Below are 15,788 nucleotides of genomic sequence, written 5' to 3'. Positions count from 1 at the left end.
CTTCGCCAGGACACCCTCCCGGTCAGGGGCAAAGCCCTTCGGGTATTGTCTGTGTTATGCTGTCAGGATATTCTAAACCACGTCTTGGCTCGATGCCACGGTCTTGAAAGAAATATAAAAAAGGGGGGCCGCCACGTAGTCACTCGTGGGGACTACGGTCAAAAAAAAAACGAAGAGACGCGTGCTGAAGGCGAAAGCGTTGCGATTATGATCACTAAGGCATGGAGCCCCGTTGAATCGCTAAGACGGCGTTGGAGGTATTTATTCATCGCTGAGTGTACTTGGCTTATAGCTCTGACGTTAAAACGAACGGAGAGTTTCGTCAGAGCATGAGGAGGCGGACGCCAACGGGATAGATCTGAAGCCCGTAAACCAAGATACATTCGTCGAAAAGGGGGCTGTAGACAAGCCGGTGCCAAACTCTGAAGGGCGCCTCGTCCATGCCACCGTCCATTTCTGACCGTTGTATTGATTTGAATCAGCCAGCTAGCTTTTAGTCCTATCATGAAGCGCGTTGAGGACGATATTTGCCATCAAGGTGGCTTCAGCCACCATCATTTACGCCGGTTGGGCAGAGAACTTGGAATGTTTTCGAATCGTGTGGCCTCTCTTGTGAGAAAGGAGACGGGGGGGACAGAGAAATAGAGATAATACGAGAGACGCACGAGTATGAATATGACGAATGTTTACCCGACTGAGGCTTGGATCTTAATCAGGGTGTGGGCCAACATCTGAGTTCCGTGGTCAATATTTCGACGCCGTTGCTTCTGTTGTCGTCGTAAGCGGCGTTGTCATTGCTATGGTTATGGCCGTCTCGATCATGTTATTTTACGTCGATATCTCTCTCATAGAGGCAATGTACACCCTGTCCTGTACCAGCTACCTTGATAAGGTACGAAGTAGGTTTGTAAACACAGGGAAACCGGGTCTTCGTGGAGATCAAGCATGTACAAGGCCTGCCTGGCTCAACGCTGGATGGTTTTCTGTTAACCAGAATGTCCCAGTATCCTGCGTCCCTGGCGTAGCCTTAGGATCGTATCGAGGATGTGGAGGAAACCCCTTAAACTTGTGCACATTCGTAAAGAGAAAAGAACAGGCCACGGTGGGCTCGTGTACTGTGTTTTCATAGTATGGCCGTGGAAACGAGTCGTTTCCAAGAACGGATCGGCCGCTATGCGACAGGGGAGCTCGTGTGGTCAAATAGTTCCCATGGTCCAAACCTTGACGGGTTTATAACGAGACGGTTTAGCCAACGAACGCCCATTGAGGTCACCCCTAGCCCCGGTCGAGGCAAGTGCGTCGGGTTTTCTGCTGGACAGAACAGCTTCTTCGTGAATCCAGGCGGCTTCTAGTCAAGGTACCCTCCCCCTTCGCACAGAAAAAGGGGCCGGGCAGCGATCCCAGGAGAGTCTCGCAATAAGGCCGGCAGTCCCACCACATCCCAGCCGGACATTTCTCGGGTAGGAAATATGCTCGATGTAGGCGTCGGGTGGCAGACTTTCGATGCTCATGACTTGGGCTCAACCCCTCGTCATCCACCCCAAGCCCCGTTAAAGAAACGGGCGATGAGGACGTTGTAGTGTCCCTCGTTTCGTCTCCACCTTTGTTCGTTTCTCCGGCCTCCAATTGACATCCAAGACAGGGAACCCGCCTGGATACGAACGTGTCCCTGAGGCGTTTATCGCCTTAAACTTTAGCTGGCGTCTGGAGGCTCGCGGCCGAAGAGCATGGCGTCATGTCATCAAGGTAGTACTGGGAAACGTCCTCACACGCAAAGACCGATACATGCCCTCCGCAGCCTGCCATGTTCATGAGACGTGGCAAAAGCCATCTCATTTCAACACGTAACTCTCATGACAGCCACCTTCGTTGATTCTTCACGTTCAGGTAAGGGTTTGAACGGGAATAACGCACGGGAAAACGTAATCCTGCAGCGCGGAAGAAACAATCGTTCGACACAGTCGATTGTTACCATGTACTCTACCAAGGGCGAGGAAACACTTGGCCAGGGACCTGGTGTATTGGTGTACCTGGCGATGTAACCCTTCGGCGTATTTAATACTAGTCATAACGCTGATCATAGCGGCGAAAAGAACGAGTAAGAATTCTAGGTCGCTTTGGAGAGACGAGACGGTTGTGATGACCACAGAAAGAAAAACCAGACTAAGATGCGATGTTTGTGGGCGAGAAACTTAGTATTAGTCTAGCCTCCGATTCTCCTCGTCGGTGGGCAGCAGAGAATCCCGTTCACTTGACTTTCCATCGGCGTCACGGTACAGCACGTAGTGCTGGGTCATGAAAATGACATCGTAGATCATGGAAGCGTTGCCGAGCGCAAACTTGACAGGGTTGCCGGTAATGCCGGACCAGTCATGCTGCAGATACGAGTCGATGGCCTGTTGGCCGCACGAGAGCACGCCGCCGGCGAAATCGAGGAGAATCTGCCATATGGACCAGCCGCGGGTGGACTTGTTACGGTAGTTGGTCATGACCTGGGGCGTGTACTTGACCAGGGTGACGATGAGCTTGACGTACGAGATGGCGTACACTATGTCAAGGGCACACCAGCTCCACTGAGGGTTACCCGGTGGCGCGGCGGCGACGACGAGGCTGATGGCCACCACGCCCACGACGCAGCCAAAGGCGACGCCGAGGATGAAGCGGCTGGGGCGGTTGCCGGGGCTCGGCTGGAATCCCCACAGGGACGGCCAGTATTGGCTGGTGGTGATGATGGAGAGGAGGAGGCCGTGAGCAGCGAAGCTTATGTCGTTGAAGGCGACGGTAGGGCTAAGCCCGTGGTGCCGGTCGGCATACTGTTCGCGGATGACGGGGGAGTAGTATAGTGCCGCGTTGGATACGAGGTAGGCGAGGAAGCCTGTTAGGTAGGTAGAGGTAGGGTTTGGATTAGCACAAAGCGATAGTCAGCAGCCGCGCCCGGATGTCGGCTGTTCAAAAAAAATGGACATTTGTACCTACCAAGACAGTTGATGAGGGGAAAGTCAACGGTAGTCCCGGAAGTCGATTTGCGGCGGTAGTTGAGGATGGCCTGGGGGTAGAATGAGGCAGACCAGCATAGGAAGTAAATCCAGCCAATGACACCCGAAAAGAAAGCCAGAAGAGCCATTGCGACGCTGATGGGGCTGATGAGTCTGACTATTTCGGGGGACAATCTCGAGGCTTGTTGGCGGAGACGCGACTTGGAAGTTGATTATTACGCGGCGCCGGTCGAGAGACTAAGGAGGAGGAAGTAAGGCGGGTAATTCGGAACGCATCGATAAAAAGTCCATCCAATTCAGTCGTCCCGAGCTGATTCTGAGCTTGTCATCCGTTCATACCCTACTTGGGTACGGAATGGTACACGTACAGGTGCCCAGGCCAGGGGCGCATCCTGATCCATCCAGTGCGTTTTGTGGTGGCGGCTTGTCGGAGGCGGTTTATCGGTTGCTCTTGGCAGGTTTACGTAACTTGAGGCGTAAAGCTACGGTACCCCTCGCGGTACAAAGAGAGAAACCTTGTCGACACCAACCGTCACTTTTTCTCGGAATGTCTCCCGTTCGGGTTCAAAGTACGGATACATTGCAAGACGGTTGGAACAGTTCCTTCATGACATATAACCTAGAAAACCACACGACCTACGTAAGCTTCAAATGATCGACAAGTCTCCGTACACCAGTGAAAGCACACTAGACCAGTGAAAGTAGTACATTAGGGGATTATTTGTGGATATGAGGGGTAGAGCAGCTTCTCTTCGACCTACTACATACTTCGTATGAGGTAAAGCAGAAGCATCTCATCCACGAAGAAAAAGACGAAAACCCTCGCATCTTGCTTTTCAGGGGATTTTGTACCCCGAGGCATTCCAAATTTGTTCAATTCCCGGGTTAGAGTATCCGAGATTTTGTGATGCTAGGCGGTTTCTACCTACATTTTTCCAACCCGGGGTAACTAGACACCAGTCATAATAACCGCGGCTAGCTACGTCAGAATCATCATGATGCAAAGCGAATTGTAATCCCCCACTCGGTCTTCTCTAAGAAGTCACTATGCCCCTCCATCCATCCTTCTCACCAAACAACCACGGCGAAAAGAGGAGGAGAAGAACGACAAATATCCTCTCAAGTTTTACGTTGATGATGCCACCTTCCAAACGCCTGCAGAGAAACAAATGAAAAATGAAAAAGAAAAGAAAACATGTCGGACAAATCCCAAGGCCCTGAACAACCTCTACGTGCAAGTCTGGATGCACTCTTCCACCCCGCGGTTCATCGCCGACCAGCAGCGCTATGCGATGCGTTGCCTTCCCTCTAGTGGTGTATGTAAAAGAACCCCTTTTTGTCTATGAAATGCCAAGGCCAGACGATGCGACGAAACCAATCAACGCCTCTCGTGGTGAAGGAGTTCGATCGGATCAAGTTCCGCTAATCCGAAAGCCGGGCCGAAAACCATGGTCCCTCATTCTTTTACGCCTTGCTGCCGTTGCTCGACTGCATAAACCCGGGCAACCTCTTCCACGCCTGCTCGTTGGGGATCTTGACCTTCCCAAAGTCTTCATCAATGTCGAGAATGATTTTGAGCGAGCTCCGACTCCGCGCGAACGGGCTGGTGTCCAGCTTCTCCTTGACCGACGAGACGACGCCCCCCACCCCCGGGTGCTGCATCTTCAACTCCTCCGTCTTGCCCGGATAAGGCAGCGCCGTCTGCAGCACCTCGTACGCAGCCAGCGTGAAGCCGAACTGCGGCGACGACCGGAAGATACGTGCCGGACCACCCTTGAAGAATGCCTTGAAGCCCTCCTCCTTGAAAATCGTCCTGGCCGCGTGTCGCAATCCGTTGTACGTGGCCTCGCCCTTGCGAGCCTCTACCTGCAGCCGCGTCTTGATCACGTCGCACGGCGTCGTTAGATACGCCGCGGGCATACCCGCAATAGCGCCGGCCGTCAACAGCTGGAAGATGCTCAGCTTGTTGGTCGGTGACTCTCCGAACACGTCCCTCTTCAGGTGGTTGTACGTCGGGAAATAGATGGCCGAGAAGGGCACGTCACGCAGCAAGCAAGCCGACGCGCCCTTGTAGAGGCCCACGAGACCGAGATTACGAATGATCCACATGGCCGATCGCTTCGGTGTGCCTCCGACCGTCTTGGCCACCTCGCCCTGTACCTGGAGCCGGATTTTTACAATCTCGAGGGGGTTGGTGAACACCTAGGAACGAAGGAGATTCACGGGTTAGCTTGGCACGTGCTCTACCAAATTTGGGTCTCAGCTCCATCTGGGGGTTTCGCAAAACTTACGACTTGGCAAGCACCAGCCATACCACCAGCAAACAACTCGGCGGGCAGGGTGATGGAGCCATCCTTTTTGGTGAATTGCGTCCGTACAAGGTCGTTGACGGTGAGCTTGATGGCCTTTTCAGGAGCGACACCCACAAGCTGCGGCAGGACCCCAGAGTAAAGACCGCGGACACCTTCGTTGCGCACCACTTTCTGGAAACAGTCGATCGAGTTCTTATACAACCGCTCGCCTGGCCTGGCACTCCTCTGGTTCTGGAGGCGCGTCTTGACCAGGTCAATCGGATATACCATGAAGGCGCCGAAAGCGCCAGCCATGCTGCCCAGGAAAAAGTTATAGGTCGACTCCAGGGCCTGGCCCAGCGCGGCGCCCGCCGATCCGGTGGCCGCGGTCGCTGGCGTCCGTGTGTGCGCCGCGTCGTCCGAATCATACAAGTGGCTCGTCCAAGAGGGGTCAAGGACCTTGGCAAAGTCAGCCAGGCCCAGTCTACCGGACGGCTTATCCATGCTGGCAAAGTGGAAAAGGATGTCGGCCTCCATGGGCGTGAACAGGGAGAACCGCGTAGTCTTGGCGGCCTGGTTCAGGAATTCCGCCCTCGTGATTTTGCCGTCTGTGCTCTTCGCACATGCACGACGCACGATCAATTCTACGAGGTCCATCTCCTTGATCATGTTCTGGAAAGCCCGTACGTTGGCATACGAAACCTTGCTTCCGGCGCCAATGTTGCACAGGCTGTTCAGGTTGCGCAGGAGGTGATCGGACAGCTTGTGTTTGGACGTCTCGAGGATGATTCGCTCAAAGTCTTGGGGGTCAATGAAACCGTCGCCGTCCTTGTCGAAACGCTGGAAAGCCTGGCGAATGCGTTCGCCTTGCAGACCGCGCAGCATTTGGGAAAACTGGGGGTAGTCCATGTGCTGTGTTTTCTTGTTGCTGCCGATGTACAGCTTGGACCACTCGCATTCCCAGTCAAAGGGGATGCTGTCGGGGCCCTTGTTGAGCTCGTACAGACGCCGGAAGTCGTCGTACTTGACGTGGCCGGTGCCATCAACGTCGAATAGGCGAAAGGCTATTTCGTACTCGGCATCGGGCTTCATGAGGATGTTCTCGAACGCGGCCCACTGAGAGAGATTGATCCGGCCAGTTCCCTTCCGATCGGCGACGGGGAAGAGGATACCATATTGTTCGCGTCTGATCTTGTGCTACAGTTAAAGATAATCCGCGTCAGTCGTAGCTGGCCAACAAGTAGGCGTAAATTGTAAACGAAGGTCTACAAGGGAAAGGAGGTAGGAAGGTGGAGGGCGATTGACTCACATAATCTTCCGTCTTGGGCGCAACGGCATTGAGAAATTCTTCAGATCCCATGTAGAGCTCCCCAGTCTCCGGATCTCTGACAGCATGGCTCATAAACCGCGCCTTCGCTTGCGCAGAAAGTTGTACGGACTCCTCGGTAGTGCCAAGGAGCGCGTCTTTCGCCGCCTCCTTGACAGCCATCACCTTCGTCATCTTGCCGGTCTATCGATTGGTGGACAATCGTCGTCCAGTCTGATCAATGCGACGCGTCGGATCCGGTGATCCAAGGTATGATCAATTATTATCGACGCGATTAAGATACGATAGCGTTGGGTAACCGCAAAAAGTGTCAGAAAAGCAAAACCATGGACCAAAGGTCCTGAGGAGGTCGCTGTTGTCGAGGATGAATGCGCAAATGTCCAAGGGCTGATGGCAACGCAAGGATATCCGTGGATTGGTCTAGTCAGTCAAGTGGCCTATGCTAACCAGCGAGGATGGATACCCAGCTGAGATTTGGGAAAGCAAAGAAAGACAGGTACGCTGCGGGGAGGTGAGAGAGAATGTGGGGGGGTTGTAATAATAAGGTATGCACACCGAGGTGCATAGGAAAATCTTCTTTCGAAAAAAAAAAAAAAAAAAAAAAAATTGAGAGCCTGGTGGCTTAATGGGTGACGTGGAGGAAACAAGAGTGAGTAAAAATAAAAATAGCTCGAGCGGCCTACAGGAACAGCCAACGGGACACGAGAATTCGTACTAGGGTTATCGGGCTGTTTTTGCCTCTTCCTTCCTTTCTTTTTTTCTTCTTCTTCTCCTGAGTGTTGTCACGCGGGAGGGTAGGAGTGGACGGGATGTGGCGCGCTAGGAACCAAAATAAAAACGATCACCAGCACTCTGTGGGCTCTGTAGGCAGTGTACGTTGTACACTAGCAGTTGAAATGGGGTTCCTTGAAATTTCTGCTTTGCTAAAAAGGAATTAGCGCCGTGCACCAGGCACAAATCCCTGAAGGGACCTGTCTCTTTTTCGGGCCGCCTATTCTTCCAGACGCCTAGACTTTTCTAATCCCGGCGAAGAAGCCTCCCCGACATCTTCCCCCGATTTTACCCCAAATTGCTTCGACTCCACCGTCCACTCTGCGACACGACCACATGACCTTACTGTACATACGGCCTCGACCTCACGACCTCCCAACCTCACGAACCTCACCGCTAGCAGTCTGCCTACAATTGACTCGGCGGTGAATCTGTTCTGTAGACTCGTACGAAGAATGAGATGCGACTTCGTACCTGATGAACATATCGCGACTTATACTCGCAATGGAAGACGAGCCAAAAAGGACCCCAACACGGAGATAGGTCATGTACCTATCTCCGGGTCCCCGTTATCCCATACTCCGCAATGGAGATCCCGGATCGGTTTGTTGGCTTTGATCTATTCAAAGTAATTAGAAATAACCCTTCCCCGCCACGATCAGTGATCCCGAGTCCCCAGTCATTTCTTCACCTCCTTTTTGTCGTCGCCCGACTCTTCACCATGCGAGCCGTCCATAAGTGCAGTCGAGACAAACATCGTGTCCCGTCTTAGTGTGCACCTACGCATACAAACCACGATCCGCTATAAGAGATACCCGTACATTGTACGTTGTATAATGTGAAATATGTACGTTGTACGTTGTACGACGGTACATACGGGTCGTATCCCCCACGCAATGTAATAGGTGGATACTCACGGAGCATTCCCGTGATTTCGTGTGGTTCTCTCGAGTAAATAATGTCAATAACGACATCTGATTGTGAAGCACGCATGTCTCTGATGTCGGTCACCGCCATCTCATCGAATTCAGCCGTAACCATACCCCAGTCTCTATAGAGGTTCGATATTTACCGCTCCAATCAGAGCTGCCTGTCTTTCTGCAATAGGACAACGCTTCGTAACACAACGAGGTAATAATAATCAGTAATCCATTGTCCGATATCGGATAGCCTATCAGGACACGCCGCAACACGTTCACGACCCGACCTACACTACGGTGGATTGTAACCCCAGCGGTACGCACTCCGTACGCACGCCGCCGTACCCCCGAAAACGCGTTGCGCTGGATCCGACCCTCGTTGACCGACCTGGGCGCTGGCAGAGGAGCTATCGTCAGATGGGTATTCATGTCCTCAAGTAAACCTCACTTGAGCCGTATCTTTTAACAGGGCTGAGTTCTTGCGATACCTTAAACTGCGAAATAGTTCCATCTGAGGCCCCTGGTCAGTCGTATTAGGAAGAAGCACTGGTTCTTTCGCTTTGAGAGTTCAGACGGTTAAATTCTCTTATCATCCGAGATCCATAGAATCCCAATCGAAATCCCCGCCTCCGGATAGCCTACTAAATATATCATCGTTGCCCAAACCCAGCGAACCCCCCGTGTTCCCCGGATCCCCAAGTCCTCCATCGCCGCCTATACCGCCCATGCCGAGATCAAGGCCGACACCGTCAACAGCCATGCCGCCACTTTGCGCCGCTGTTGCCGTGGCGGCCGCCGCCATTGCATTGTCCATCGACTGCGACCCGTTGTCCAGGCCAAGATTGAGGCCGGTTTGCAGCATCGCCTCGGCCTCGATAGCTTCCACGCGGGTGAGGACCATCTGGGCCTCAACCTTTCTGTGGAGTCTTACTACCAGCTCGGCTAAGGGCATGTCCGTCTTCTGAAGCCTACGGCAGTCCTCGGCCTCTTGTCTGAGAACATCCCGCAGCGTCAATCTCCTCTGTACCGGAGTGCCCATGCCGCCTGTGTCTTCCAAGAAACCCGTCACAGATACCTCGTGGTCGTTGTTGACGTCGGGGGCACATATCAGCGATGCCGCGATGTCGTAGATGATGCTGCTGTTTCCAGCTTCCGACTGCTGTTTGATTTCGTCGAATATAAGATATAAAAGCCTTTTGGCTCCAAGAATCCTGATAGCGGCAAGAGTCTGTCGGTGCGTGTATGGGGTGGGCATGACGTTGATCCCAGGATGCAGGCTCCACTGCACGAAACCTTGCATGGTATTCCTGACGGCAGTCGTCAACCCTCCATTCGGGGTATTGGTCCAGGCTTCGAGCTCGTTCTGATCCGCTCCCCCGGTTTGCCGGGAGAGGGGTATACTGTCCTTCAGTGCCCGGAGAAGAGGCTCAATATCCTGGCATTTGGGGTCTTGACGCTGGTAGGCTCGGAGAGAATGTTCAAGAGGTTTTGCTATGATGTTTAAAACCGACGAGTGCATAGTTGATGCCTCATTTGATATGGTACTGGGCTGTAGTACAAAGTGGAGTATTCGGATAATCGCCTTCTGGTTCTGGATATCTACCCATAGCGAGTTCGTGAGATAACTTATCGCCATCACGAGGGACGGTAAGAGAAAGGTATCGACAAGATCTGCTCGACGTTAGCTTCCTCCCCAAATCAAACCATGACGGGGCCAACTTACATTCAACGCCACCCTTGAGGCCATCTTCGGGCAGATGGCCGGTTCTGAAGGCCATTACAATGTGTTGAAACAAGGTGGGGACTAGCAGGTAAAACTCCTGAGGCGTACAGCATGAAATTAGATCATCGCTTAAGCCTCCGGCCTCCTGGTCGAACAACCCACGAATCCAAGCGTCGAGATGCCCCTTTGTCTCGTCAGTCAGGTTATCTGACGGCCGGCTCAAGGAGCCCTGATACAGCAGTTTGGCCACAAATGATTCGGCCGACTTTGCTCCTAGGTCTGATGCGGAAAGATTATAGCGATATGCGATGGCAAGAGGAAGCAATAGTACCGAGCCAAACTCCTCGTAGACGGGTTGGTACTCGCCTTGGTCTTCCTCGTATTTCCAGCTGTCCAAGAGCTCACACAGCGGGTGCAGGATGGCCGCTGGCTTTTCGAAGAGCAAAATTACATCGAGAGCCAGAGGCTTCTGGGCCAACTGGCTACACAGGATTTTGAGTGCCATTGTATCTTTATTGCGGCATAATTGGCCCAGGACCTATAGGGCCGTAAGCGTCACGCATCATAGCATACTTCAGGAGGCAAAACGGACTCACCTCTACCAGGGCTTGGCAGATGGCGCCCACATCACCATCCATGCTGTCCAGTTCTCCAATGAGGGACTGAATTCGTTCCGATTCAGCGAGACACTCCCCCACGAGTGTGTCTTTCGCATACCGCCCCCGAGACGGCAGAGACTGGTAGGGCGTCTCGCCCAATATGGTCTCGATGCTACTCTCTCGGAGGAGCCCATGCAGGCAGCAAGCCCAGCAAAAGTCCTCACGAACGGAGTCGGTAAAAGGATTGTTGCTTCTACTCTCATCGAACATGGACGAAAGCGTCGGGAAGGCATTGGTATCTACATGGCGGAGGGCTTCCGTGATGCAGAATTCAGCCGTAAGGGGCGGGAACATGTGTTTACTGAGTTGGGCGATGAGAAGAGGAAGCTTGTTCATGAGGTACGATCGCAAGACATGGGCCGTCTTGCTGCCTTCATTCCGATACACGGCGTTGGCCAGAACATCAAACGATGCAAGAATGAGATCGATGGTGCTGGATTGCACGTCTCCCTAACAACCTCCGTCAGATCCTCAGAGCCTTTGCGAGGTGATCTCGTATAACGCAGACGAACCTGATATCGATTGTGCAGAAAGCTGAAGATGGCTACGTCGTCGATGAGGGGTCGGCCAACGAGCTATGACAGTACAGCATGTGAGCAACTCTCCAACCCCAGCGGCAAAGGTAGAAGCTCAAGAAGTCTCTTACCGCGGCGTTTAGGTAGATGTACAATGCCGCCCTTGTGTTTACAATGGGAATATCCGGTATCGCAAAATTTTCTAGGTCAACGGTTGTGTCAAGTAGGTGATCCAAGGCGGCATTCGCTGCGTCTTTCTTCTCGTCTGCAGGTTCAAAGCTGGCGAGTGTGTTGGTTCGGAAAAGATCCAGCCGCGTGGCTATTTGACCAGCGTTATGCATGATGGTGGGAATGAAGTTGGCAAGACTGCCTGACATGGCTTTTCGAACATCTAACGAGTGCGCATGCTGTCAGCCTTGAGCTTGCCTGGCGGAAGGGTGAAGGGTTGGCTGAGTGTCTGCTCACCTTTGGCTTGCGGCCTTCCCAACGCTCTTAAGACAACTTGGTTTTCGCAGACGCCAAGCAGCAATGCAACGAAGGCTGCGCGAGCGGACTCCATCTCATCCCGTACCTGGTGGGATTGGAACTGGCCCATAGCGTCCACAGCAAAGGCAGTAGATGCATCTGTGAAGAGAGTCATCCACATGGACATGATCCTGGCGATCTCCAAGGCCTCGTCAGTATCGGAGATGGCGGACCCTTGGGCCACAGCCTTTGTTAGGCGGTAAAACATGACCTCCTCTGCCCCGTAGGAGCTTTCCCATCGCACGAGGTCCGTTTCGGACACCGGGCCTCGATTCCCATCTTGTAGTTGTTCGGTGCTCCGTGCTTGCTTGTGAGATGTCGAATACCTGTATAAGGCTTTGAGGATCGAGGGCGTGTCGATGTATCGCAGTTTTGTAAGGACTTGGAGGTATCGGGGAATGCGAGGATCGAGGCAGTTGTGGTCGTTGCGCTGCGGTCGGAGGAACAGGTCTGCGATGGTAGATGGGGGTAAAGGGTACTCTGAGCGAAGATGGGGAACAAACGACTCGAACTTCAGGGGATCAAGGCGGCGCGCTAGGCATCTGGATATAAATCGAGTCCATTGTCCCAGTGCGACCTGTGTCGTCCCCGGCGTTATGCTCTGGGCCTCCATAACGCGTTAGGTATTCCTGCGAGACTACATCAACCACCTACAGTGAGGGGTGGTTTTCTCGCCGTCGTGGGGGCATAGGAATTTGATGGGCTAGAAATGTTGGAAAGATATTGGGCCGAGTCGGAATAGAGACTGGAATACTCTGCAACCTTCGTGATAGTAACGCGACACTACACAAGTAGGTGGTGTACGAAGTAGGTGCGTTAAAAGCTTAATGATGCGCGAGAACCTAGGAGGTACTTACATACGAATATTAGTTTGCGGTGTTAACCATGCCCCACATATACGTTGCACTAGTAGGTAGGTAGCACGGAAATGTACAATTGCTGCACAAACACCAGTGCTTGCCACACCTTGTTCACTAACTTCATTCATGTACTTTGTATGTACACACCTCGCGTCCGGTACTCGCAATTGTAAAATGATTTGGTTACTCCCAACCATGACGCTAAGAAAAGGATTCAAGTCAAATGAGGAACTGCCACATTATTACTTTTATACATCACATCACTGCCTCTCTTCGGCCTAGATACAGGCTACAGACAGTGACTAAACACCTGCGACCACTTGGTCGCGATGGCTCATGTAAACTAGGGCACACCGGTTTTCAAATCCTGTCCCGGTATCCGGATGCACTAACATCCGTCACCTAATGTCTCCTGGGTTCTGCTGAATTAGATCGTAGGAGAGGTTTGTTCTCCCCGACGTGAGTCCATCCAGGCTCCCACCGGACGCAGAACGTCCGAGTACTGGGCAGGGCAACCATTGCGGCCGGCCCGCTTAGCTTGGAGACCCATCTGCAATGCTCTTCCTAACACCGACGACCATAGCCTGTCTGCAGCGCATGCATAATCCATCGTTTCCGTATCCGCGTTTCTCTCTCAGGCTGGAGCTTTCAAGCTACCAAAGGGCCTGTTCTTCATCCCCTTGCCGCAAAAGGGGGCAAGTCTCGTGCATTTCCGTCAACCCATATCAGTGAACGCCGAATATTGGTGTGTGCAAGGGGGAATTTGGGGGTGTACCACTGTCCATTAACCAGACTGGCTAAGTGCCGACATGTGGGAAGGGGTGGGGACGTGTGGCATAGGGAGGTAACTGTGCTGCGTGTAATGGGGAAGGGGGAATGGGATGGCTTCGGACGACCTAGGTAGGGCGCCCTTGTGTGATGGCGATAGGGTGGTAGGGGTATAGAGCGAAGGCTGATTTGGTCGCACAACCTCCCCGCAGACCGAGTAGGGGATATAAGGCGACTATCACATGTCTTCGGCTGGCGAGAGCATGTTTACATGTCCATAGAATCGCCGCCGTTGGCGAAATTGAAGCCGCCTTCCTGGGCAGGAGCACTGGCGCCGAAGCCAAAGGTGCCGTTCGGACCTGTGCCCTGAGCCATGCCAGCGTCGGCGTTCTCCTCCTCATCAGCGAAATACTTGTCGATGATGTTGTACGCCTTCATGTAGATTTCTTCATTGGCGTTGGTCTGGCACTCATGTATCTTTTCCATGCCGCCGCATTCCTCAATGAACAGGGCGTACCGGTTGATCGAGTCGGCGCCTTCTCCAGCGGCCTGCTTGTCAAGATCGCCGACCTTCAGAATATTCTCAAGGCCGTCGAGGGCGACCTGGATGATTTTGTTATCTGGGCAGGCCAGCAGGTCGCATAGGGGCTTGATGCAGCCCTGCGAGACCAGATACCTAATCTGCTCGGGCTTCTGCAAGCCGCCGGATGTAGCATTGCTGATGGCCCAGCAAGCTTCCTTGCGGGTCTTGAGATCGCCGTTCGAGAGAAGATGGATCAAGGGCGGGATGATGTTGGCGTCGATGACGGATTGGATTTGGGCCGAGTTACCAGCAGTGATGTTGGAGATGGTCCAGCAAGCCTCCTTGCGAATGCCATCCTTGTTCGAGCTGAGAAGGGAGAGTAGGCAAGGAAGCGCGCCACAGTTGATCATGACCTGGGTCTGGACGTCATCTCCAGTAACGATGTTTCCAACTGACCGCAGTGCTGGCGTCTGGACAGAGGTAGAGGCATGCATGAGCAGCTCGACGAGGCGGCGGGGAATGCCCGCCTCAATAACCGCCTGGATCTTGTCATTCGATCCGTCGGAAAGGTACGAAATAGCCCAGCAGGCATCGATAAGGACTTCGTCGTCCAGCGAGTATACTAGCTTAGAAAGGACAGGCAGAGCGGGCGCAATCTGTGTCGCAGATAGTCAGCGCATGCACATGTGCAGCGGGCTAAGCGACATGCGTGGTGGCAGGATGGGAGAGACTTACGGTAGTCCAGTCAGGCTGGGGAGTCTTGCCACGGCAGAAGTTGCTCAAAGTCCAAGTGGCATTTCGAAGCATGCTGAGCTTGCGGCTGTCGCCAAGCAGAGTGAGCAATGGCTTCAGCGCGCCACAGCTCAGGACATAGTCTCGGCAGTGTGGACTATCGCCCGCAATATTACCAAGAGCCCACACGGCCTGCTCGCGAACATCGGGCTCTGGGCTTTCGAGGAGCTCCACGAAAATGGGCACGGCACCGGCCTCGATGACCACCTGAGTTTGAGTCGCGGAACCGGAGGCAATATTGGTTAAGGCCCATGCAGCCTCGAACTGAACCAGGGTATGAGGAGAGCGCAGGAACTGGACGAAGCGGCTGACTACACCGGTCTTGATGACCTCTTCAATAGGAGGGTTGCGTTCTTTGGACAACAGCTTTCGGAACTTTGTGGTGGCCTGAATCTGCAGGTCGATCTGGTCTGAGAAGACACCCTCGACCATGAGAGGAAGATCTTCATTGAGCTGCGGCAGGTCAGCATGATATCCAGATAATTAGAGAGGGATGGCGCATATAGGCCGACATGAAGAGAAAACAGCAAGAAATGTGTTGGCTTGGCCACGACACAGGGACGTGGAGTCACCACCTGAAGCCCCCTGGATTATGGTGGGGCTGTGGGAAGTCGCCTGGCAACCGGTCGAGCAAAATACGAAGATGCTGATTTGGTGGGGTCCAGGGGGGCGGGCCCAGTGTGATGCCGCCGACAAAAAGCCAACAAAACAAGACGAGAAGCGAAGCAGAAGTAAAAGCGGGAGAAAGCAACATACTTGACTCTCAGTGGGAGTGGTTTCATCATCGCTGTCGGGGGCGGCGCCGAGCGAGGCGCCAGGGCGGTTCTCGCCCGTGGCGATGCCTCTTCTCTTGGCCAAGTTCTCCTCTCGCTTCGCCTTGCGAATTTCAACTTGCTGCTCTTCGCGACGACGACGCAGCTCCTCGGGCTTGAATGTGCTCTTTGCCTTGAAGTTGGCACGGCGATGTTCGGGGATGTAGCGATCAGCCATGGTCGCGAGTTGGTGATGGGAGCAGTAAAGTAGGTACGGTTATGGACTTCTTGGGTGGGGAAGCCAGAGGATTGTTTTGTTTGACCGCGAAAGTGAAATAAAGTAGGGTCAGTGACGTCAAGCGAAAG

General features: G+C 53.4%; 6 protein-coding genes across 6 annotated transcripts; 2 read left to right on the top strand and 4 right to left on the bottom strand.

Annotated features, from left to right (window-relative positions):
• Positions 1-811: 811 nt before the first annotated feature.
• Positions 812-1,371, top strand: ACRALDRAFT_1075866 (uncharacterized protein). The gene has a single exon (XM_071018437.1). The coding sequence runs from the start codon at positions 821-823 to the stop codon at positions 1,127-1,129; it is 309 nt and encodes a 102-aa protein (XP_070872936.1). The 5' UTR covers positions 812-820; the 3' UTR covers positions 1,130-1,371.
• A 563-nt stretch (positions 1,372-1,934) lies between these two features.
• Positions 1,935-3,350, bottom strand: ACRALDRAFT_1081170 (uncharacterized protein). Its single transcript, XM_071019111.1, has 2 exons — positions 2,977-3,350; positions 1,935-2,875 (listed from the first exon to the last, which is right to left on the bottom strand). Exons 1-2 carry the CDS (start codon positions 3,122-3,124, stop codon positions 2,199-2,201), a joined length of 825 nt encoding a protein of 274 aa, XP_070872935.1. The 5' UTR covers positions 3,125-3,350; the 3' UTR covers positions 1,935-2,198.
• Positions 3,351-3,847: 497 nt separating this feature from the next.
• On the bottom strand, positions 3,848-7,182 carry ACRALDRAFT_1041681 (uncharacterized protein). The gene is made up of 3 exons (XM_071015227.1): positions 6,597-7,182; positions 5,288-6,484; positions 3,848-5,198 (listed from the first exon to the last, which is right to left on the bottom strand). The coding sequence occupies exons 1-3, from the start codon at positions 6,786-6,788 to the stop codon at positions 4,461-4,463; spliced, it is 2,127 nt and encodes a 708-aa protein (XP_070872934.1). The 5' UTR covers positions 6,789-7,182; the 3' UTR covers positions 3,848-4,460.
• Positions 7,183-7,239: 57 nt separating this feature from the next.
• Positions 7,240-8,507, top strand: ACRALDRAFT_209399 (uncharacterized protein; the record flags this gene model as incomplete). Its single annotated transcript, XM_071022648.1, has 8 exons — positions 7,240-7,263; positions 7,413-7,425; positions 7,482-7,515; positions 7,582-7,988; positions 8,058-8,156; positions 8,291-8,321; positions 8,372-8,432; positions 8,493-8,507. The coding sequence occupies 8 exons, from the start codon at positions 7,240-7,242 to the stop codon at positions 8,505-8,507; spliced, it is 684 nt and encodes a 227-aa protein (XP_070872933.1).
• Positions 8,498-12,525, bottom strand: ACRALDRAFT_1041677 (uncharacterized protein). The gene is made up of 6 exons (XM_071015226.1): positions 11,668-12,525; positions 11,334-11,593; positions 11,200-11,262; positions 10,625-11,137; positions 10,029-10,566; positions 8,498-9,976 (listed from the first exon to the last, which is right to left on the bottom strand). Exons 1-6 carry the CDS (start codon positions 12,338-12,340, stop codon positions 8,895-8,897), a joined length of 3,129 nt encoding a protein of 1,042 aa, XP_070872932.1. The 5' UTR covers positions 12,341-12,525; the 3' UTR covers positions 8,498-8,894.
• Positions 12,526-13,622: 1,097 nt separating this feature from the next.
• ACRALDRAFT_2110009 (uncharacterized protein) lies at positions 13,623-15,660 on the bottom strand (the record flags this gene model as incomplete). The annotated part of the gene is made up of 3 exons (XM_071023452.1): positions 13,623-14,534; positions 14,614-15,123; positions 15,427-15,660. 3 exons carry the CDS (start codon positions 15,658-15,660, stop codon positions 13,623-13,625), a joined length of 1,656 nt encoding a protein of 551 aa, XP_070872931.1.
• Between the last annotated feature and the right edge of the window lie 128 nt (positions 15,661-15,788).

Source organism: Sodiomyces alcalophilus (genome assembly GCF_042370955.1).
Source record: "Sodiomyces alcalophilus JCM 7366 unplaced genomic scaffold ACRALscaffold_6, whole genome shotgun sequence".
Lineage (NCBI taxonomy): Eukaryota > Fungi > Ascomycota > Sordariomycetes > Glomerellales > Plectosphaerellaceae > Sodiomyces > Sodiomyces alcalophilus.
This window is presented reverse-complemented; position numbering and strand designations above follow the sequence as displayed.